Below are 7630 nucleotides of genomic sequence, written 5' to 3'. Positions count from 1 at the left end.
CCTATTTGCCCATCCGTTGGAAACTGGATAAAGAAGTTGTGGCTTTTCTATAAAATGGAATATTACTCAGCCATAAAGAATGAGAAAATATTCATTCATAGGAAAATGGATACATATTGAAGATACACTCCTAAGTGAAATAAATAAGTCACACATGTGTAAATACCGAATAGTTTCCCTGGTGTAAATAATCTGCAACAATGCATAAGATTCTAATAAGATTACTGACATTTAGAAATGGGAAGAAAGGAGCTAAAGGTGTAGGGAAGGTGGGATGGGTAGGGAAAGAGTAAAAAGGGAAAAGAAAAAAATGTGAGAGAATGAAAAGATGAAAATAAAGTGTTTGTAGATGGGGAGGGGAGGAAGGGGTGAAGGGAGGGCAGAGGTAAGGGGAAAAAATGAGAATCAAGACTTGTCATGTAGAGGTACAAGATCCCAACAATGAATGTAACTGTACCGTATCCCTAAAATGTACCAATAAACTCAATTAAAGCTGAAAAAAAAAAACATTAAATCTAATACTGTTTACACAGTACTAAGCACAGTACCTGAGGCTTAAAATGTGCCTAGTAAATATTAGATTACTCCTTCTAATCAGTCCTTGAGTTATTCAATATTTATTTTAAAAATAGAAAAATTGCAAAAATATATGTTTCTTTATGAGAAAACCCTAGTTATAGAGTTGGCATGAAATCAGTGAGGTCATGCTGGTTTAAAGTCATCTCTGCTTTAACCTTAAGTTTGTTTCCTTCTGGAGTTTTTACACTGCCAACTCTGCCGCTATGCTTTTTATATTTATGTTTCTTTGACCTGAAAAATATGTTTCTACTTATATTTTGGCTATTTTACTATTATATTGTGTGCTTTTGGTTTAAAACACCTAAATTTTTTTATAGAAAAGATAGGATATAACTAAATCTAAATGAATTATTTCTAATCTAAAATAATTATGTCCCTTGCTTCATGATTTATTCAATGATTTCATCCACCTATAAATAACAAGGATCCCATTTATTTTCCAGACTGCTCTACATAATAATTTATAAAACAAAATCCTTGACTTATGGGTTCTCTATTGCAGTTGAGAGGACTGACAAACAAGTTTATATACAGTATTATTAAGAGAGACTTCATTTTCTTCTTGGCAGTGTTTTCTTTATCCCCATAATGTATATAATCCAAAGTTATTCTATGTTTTTTTTTTCAACAGATTAAAAGCATTTTTAAAAAATCCACAGTAAGGCAATAAAATTTAATTGTATTTTACATTTTTGAGGCAGGGTCTTTCTATGTCGTTCAAGTTGGCCTTGAACTCACTATGTAGCCCAGGCTGGCCATGAACTCACAGCAATCCTTCCTGCTTCAAATTCCCAAGTGCTGAGATACAAGCATTTGCCACCACTTCCAGCCTTTACAATTTCACACTTTACAATGAAATTCAGTGATCATTTCCACATTGCCCACTCATTTTACGGATGAGAAAACTATAAAAGAGGCAATGAGAACATGAGTCAGGTCTCATTACTTTGCATTACTCCTACTATATAACAATGCCTGCAGTTTAAAATTTTGGTGAGGAGCTGAGCATGGTGGCACTGCCTAAAATCCCAATATTTAGGAGTCTGAGGTAGGAGGAAAGTGAGTTGGAGACCAGCCTGGACTATATAGCAAGACCCTGTCCTATCTTGAAAAAAAATTTTAGTGAGCTTTCTAACCCAAGTAAAAACTACACATGGCCTACTGAAATATACATTTATAACATTTAAAGATTTAGAAATACTAGTTGAAGTTTAGCAGCTTCTAAAAAGTTCTGTGTTTAATACTTCTGAAAATACTTTAAAAGGAAACCGAAATGAAACATCTCAAATCAAGCAAATTTTTTTCTAATTACTATGAAACATAATCTCCAAAACCGTACTGATTATTAGAGTTATATTAAATAGGTATGGGAGAGCAAAAATATAGTCATATATATTCTTGGGCACTATGAAGTAATAAACTAGAAAATTTATTGTCTATAGGGAGAAGACTTCTACAAAATGTGTATTTTCACAATAGTGAAATTGGGGCTGGGGATTTAGCTTAGTGGTTCCACCTCTTGCATCACAAGTGCAAGGTCCCAAGTTCAATCCCTGGTACCAAAACAAAACACTAAACACAATAGTGAAATCGCCAAAGGTGATTTACCTGCTAAAGCCCACTCTCCTGAGCCATGGGTGTGTCCACTATAATAGAGAACATATGTATCATGTCTAGGTCCATCCACAGTCCGAAGTTCAAGGAAAGATTTCAGTTTGGAATGTAGAGTATCAAAAGATAGTCCACTTGTGGAATAGTCACATCCATAGGTTTCAATCATATGATATGCAAAAAATCTTTGGATAGCGTTGAGCATGCCAGTAGACCTCAAATTTAATTCCTGTACATGTTCTGGTGGAAGCAGTGTTGGTTGACCATCAGGACTGAAGAAGAAGAAAAAACTATTATTTTGGTGTTTAAAAAGTATTATTCAATGTAATATTCTCATGTGTCATTAATAAATAAGAATCATAATAATAGTTGCTATCTAAATGGAAGGATTTTTAAAAATCATCTTTCCTAAAATGTCTATAGTGCTAAGAGTTAAGCTTGGAAAATCAAAACTTGATTTTTAAAAATGATATTTATCAATAAAGCAATAACTAAACTAAAAGCTAGGAGAATATCTCCAAAATGTAGATAATACTACTTGTTCTTTCTAATTTTTATTCTTTTAATCAATTGACAGATATTGAACAAGACATTGTAAAAGCAAGATCATACTACATATTTTAAGAACTGTAACTTATTCTCGAGAAAAAATGTTACCACATAAAATGTAGAAGAAACATTTTAATGATATATTTAATTTCTGTGTTGAAAAATCTTTATGAAGTTGGCTCAAGCTTTATTAAGGCATATAAAAGATGGAAGAAATTATCTATTAATAAATGTCATTTTGAAACAATTGTTAATTGTTAATACACCTATTGCCTTATACTTCTGAGCACTAACTAAAGACTCAGTTTGATCCTGGAACAAACGGTATTATAGCACAGATGCTATATCATGTTTTATATGAGCAGAAACAAAATACCATCAGTGTTGGAGGGGGAAGTCATCACTCCTATTCAGAAAATAAATTTCTATCAGGAATTTTGAAAACTTTAAAATTTTGGTTCATTTACTATGTACTAGTCTAAGAACACTTAGTTTCTTTAAAATATTTTGTTCCTTATTTGTAACACTTAACAGACAAGAAAAATAAATGAATACAAAATAAACAAATTACAATGGAACAAAAATTTGATTGTGCATAAATTCTTTCATGTATTCTTTCTGCAAAATTTCCATATCTTATTTTGAGATTTTTCCCAAGTCTCTTTTTTTTTTACTTCTCAGAAGAATCTCCAATTTTTACCAATTCTGCAACATGGAGGAAAATATTTATTACAAATTTATTTAAAGAATTTGTCAAATATTGAAATTAGATAATTTTAGGATATTCCTCCCATAAAAAGTATGTTGGCAAGTTGGTCATAAGAATTCATTAATAGCAAGAATTATTTTTTCTATTTTATAGATATTTAACAATAAAAAATAAAAATGTAGCAATATGTATAGTTTTATACAGATTTCCATTACTTTTGAAGGGACATATGAAGTTTTCTAAGAGCCTAGTATAACAAAATTCAATCAAATATTAAATTTTGAAAAATTAAAATTCTAAAAAAGGTATTTTTATACTCATATATTAAAATGTTCCACACATCACTGCACTGTTTTATTATAGCAAAGTATATATTGTGTTGTAGAAAATATGTGTGGTGCACATGTGTGGGGGGTATGTTTTTACACACATGTGTGCACTATTAAATGAGAAACATGGTCATAAATGTGGTAGGATTTTGCACATTTGGCATATTGATAGTTTCTCTGGCAACCTTATTATTTCTCTAAATTAGATGCTTGATTTAATTCATAGTCATTTGGGAAGAATATTACATATGTATTGGTGTTAAATGCTATTATTTATGCATATAAAAATATAATAAAAACAAGTACGGGATATAATAAAAAAGAAACAGAAAAATCTGATCTTAAAAATGTGAACTCTTTTAGTTGGTTTTGGAATTTAAATATAATTATATTTCTTTTATGTGGGAAGTTTTGTTAGAAAATGTAAGTGATACAATCAACAAGCATATGATATTTATCAAATTAATACAACCAAGGAGTTTATAAATCATAAAATTTTGAGGAGTTTCTCAACTATAATATACTTTGTTTCACTTGTAAATACAATATTTCAAAAACATTATACAAAAAGAAAATGAGAAAGAACATATAATGTTTGAAGATCATATCAAATAATAATGTATTTGGATTATCAGTCTGTGTTGCATAAATTTTTGTTTATTTCACATCCTTCTTTTGCTGTCATATATACGTATATTGGAAATTTTTATTTAGTATCTTCATTTCTTCTTGTCATGTATGCTTACAATCTTTATTTAAAAAAATGTTACTGCTTCAAGTAGCTATCACTAACTATACTACACCACAGTACCTGCAAAAGTTGGTGGGAATCACAATAGCATATCCAACAGATGTTCCTCCTAAACAGTTACCCAATTCATGGAAGAGTCCATGAGCCATGGATTCCAACGGCAAAACAATAAGAAACATGCTCAAGAAGATTCCACTTGTTGGCTAAAAGAAATCCACAACAATATTTTTATGTAGCATATGAATGTATGTATATATTTACATACATGCATGTTGATTCACAGTTTTTACCCCTACTTCCAAGAAGCATAAAAGGAATAATCCAAAAACAATTATGTTATTATAAATTAAAGCATATCCATATCCATAAATGAGCTCACTAGTACAATGAATTTAAAATGTATCTCTTAAGTTTCTTAGATATGGTGGCAAAACACAGCATACCATATTTCAGAAATTTGTGGAATACACCCTACAAACTAAAAACAAAACATGCAATAAAGCCCCCAAAACATATCTCCTTGTTAAACCCACGTGTCTTATGTTATTCTTCAAGTTAACACGTTCATTATTTTAAAGAGGTTTTCTTTTCTTGTTCTTTACTTTTTTTTTTTGGTACCAGGGATAAAAATCAGGACCTTGCACTTGTGAGGCATGCACAGTGCCACTGAGCTAAATTCCCGGCCCAAGAAAGTCCATTTTTAATGAAAAGAATCCAGAAATTGTAAGAAAAAATCTTAAGGAAATTTAAGATCCTAAAGATTACAAAATCAATTATGACAATCTACTTTAAATTTTTATAATGTATCTATGAAAAGCTCTAAACTCTGTCTCTCAATTCAATACTGTAACAAAAATGGGAAAGGCAGAAAACATTAAGGACATTTAAATATCCTAAAACCATTACAGAAAATAGGAAAAAAGAAAAGCAAGATTAATTACAGTTTTTTAAAAAAAGGACCAATTTAAGTGAAAAGAAAATGGAAAGATAATGTTCATTCAGTCCTGAACTATTTCTTTAGACTGATACTAATCCACATTATTTTACTGCTGTACTTCTCTATGTTAAGTACATGTCTAACACTAAGGAGTGATTCATCTGATGAAAATTATAATAAAAAATAGAAAACAGGCTGCTGTATTAAAAATGGATATAGTCATATTTTGATAATTATTTTATCAATTATATAATACACATTACATATAATTATGTATTTAGTAAAAAACATACGTGCTCATTTTAGAAACATTGGAAAACATAAAAAAGTAAAAAAAGATATGATTAAATTTAAGTGCCATCAACCATATGCAGCTGCTTTCTGAATTAGTATTTAGACTTTACTCTGTGAATATATTATCACAAACACTCATATAGGTGTACGTAGTTTTAACAAAAAGGGATATTCTGTAAACTTTGTATATATTATAAGCCTATTAACATAATTCTAAATTAAGACCAAAAGGCATTCTATTATTGGCAATTAGATTGAATATAATTTGTCATTTTATAAACAAAATTATAATAAATATCAAGTTCTCTATTAATGAGGTTAAATACTTTTAACATTTGAATTCCGCCTTTGTTAAAGTGTTAAAACATTCTGTCCACTTTATTACAGGAATGGCCTTTTTCTCCATGATTACAGCTTTGTTTTGGTCTCAATATATCTTAGATAAAAGTTGTTTGTTGGAGCCAGACGTGGTGGTGCACGCCTGTAATCCCAGCACTCGAGAGGCTGAGGCAGGAGGATTGCTGTGAGTTTGAGACCAGCCTGGGCTACATAGTGAGTTCCAAGTCAGTCTCAACTACAAAGTGAGACCCTGTCTCAAAAAAGAAAAAAGAAAAAAGTTGTTTGTTGGATATATTGCAAATATTATTCCCCTTGTATGACTCCTTAATGTTGTTTTTTGATTAACATAGTTCTTAACTATAGTAATTTTGTGTCTTCTGAAAGAAATCTCCCTGTACCCAAACACAAGATATTTTACATTATCTTCTAAACGTTTTGCTCTTCACATTTAGATCTACAAGCAATCGATTTTTGTTTATAATCACACAACTTTGTTCCTACCTGAAAACTCCATTGTCCAAGCACCAATTATTGAAAATATTACACATTCCACATTATCAACAATGCCATCTTTTTTATAAATGAAGTATTCATGGACCTGTTGGGGACTGTCTTTGTATATCTTTCATGTAGTTCCTTTGGCCTTTATTTCCTTTCTTCATGGGAGTCTAGTCAAAGACAGATGAGATCTCCTCACTGTATTCAATCTTTCCGTTTCTTTCTGTTCATTATTTTCCATTTTTCCTCTTCTATGTTCCTTTTTGCATTTCTTATGATGGACCATTGTTCATTTCAGCTTTGTCTAACATATTTGTATACTATATTAACTTCAGATATTTGACTTTGCAATTATACTACTTAGTTCTTTTTCAAATCTGCCTTGTCACTATAGTTTCCAGTTTCCTACTATTATTTGCTGATCTTTGCTTTTTATTTTTTCAACTTAAGAAAAGCATGGCAGCTTTCTTGCTTTTTGATAATTCCTATAACTCAAGATTTTTGTTTTTTCTGCTGCTTCTTGAATTAAACACTGTGTGCGTATGTGTATATCTGAATGTGACCTGAACATTGTATATTTTAAAAAACCAACATTATTACATGATTCACCTTAGGTCTAGGACAATGATGCCTCTTTTTTGGAGGAGTTTCTGTTTTGTCTAGAAAACTGGGGATATATCTGCATATCTTGGGGTAGTCTACATATCTTTTGTTTAATTAGTATATGTTTGTGATACATAGCAATTATACTCAGCTTGGGGGTTTGATACATACATATATCACATTTTGATAATTTTTACTATCACCCCCAATTTCCTCTCTTCCTTCCTTCCCAGATTTCTTTTCCATTTCTACTGAGCCAGCTCCCTAGTTGTTAACATGTCTCATTATTTTGCTCTTTAACATGTTGCCATCAGCTCAAATCACTAGTGGTACAAGCCATCTGATGGGACAATCATGTATATATGACCTCGTTGTGAACTTGTTAAACTGTACCATGGGATATTTAATTTTGAGACTGACATATATTACTT

At 30.7% G+C, this 7630-nt stretch overlaps 1 protein-coding gene across 1 annotated transcript in view; it reads right to left on the bottom strand.

Moving 5' to 3' along the window:
* Positions 1–7630, bottom strand: part of Tmem168 (transmembrane protein 168) — a 39735-nt gene that overhangs the window by 11333 nt on the left and 20772 nt on the right. The window contains exons 3-4 of the mRNA XM_010603659.2: positions 4589–4731; positions 2188–2462 (exon numbers count right to left, since the gene is read on the bottom strand). Coding sequence (XP_010601961.1) covers positions 2188–2462; positions 4589–4731 — 418 coding nt within the window. The remainder of the gene's footprint in view (positions 1–2187; positions 2463–4588; positions 4732–7630) is intronic.

This window comes from Fukomys damarensis, unplaced genomic scaffold (genome assembly GCF_012274545.1).
Source record: "Fukomys damarensis isolate Sample0158 unplaced genomic scaffold, DMR_v1.0_HiC HiC_scaffold_4, whole genome shotgun sequence".
NCBI lineage: Eukaryota > Metazoa > Chordata > Mammalia > Rodentia > Bathyergidae > Fukomys > Fukomys damarensis.
This window is presented reverse-complemented; position numbering and strand designations above follow the sequence as displayed.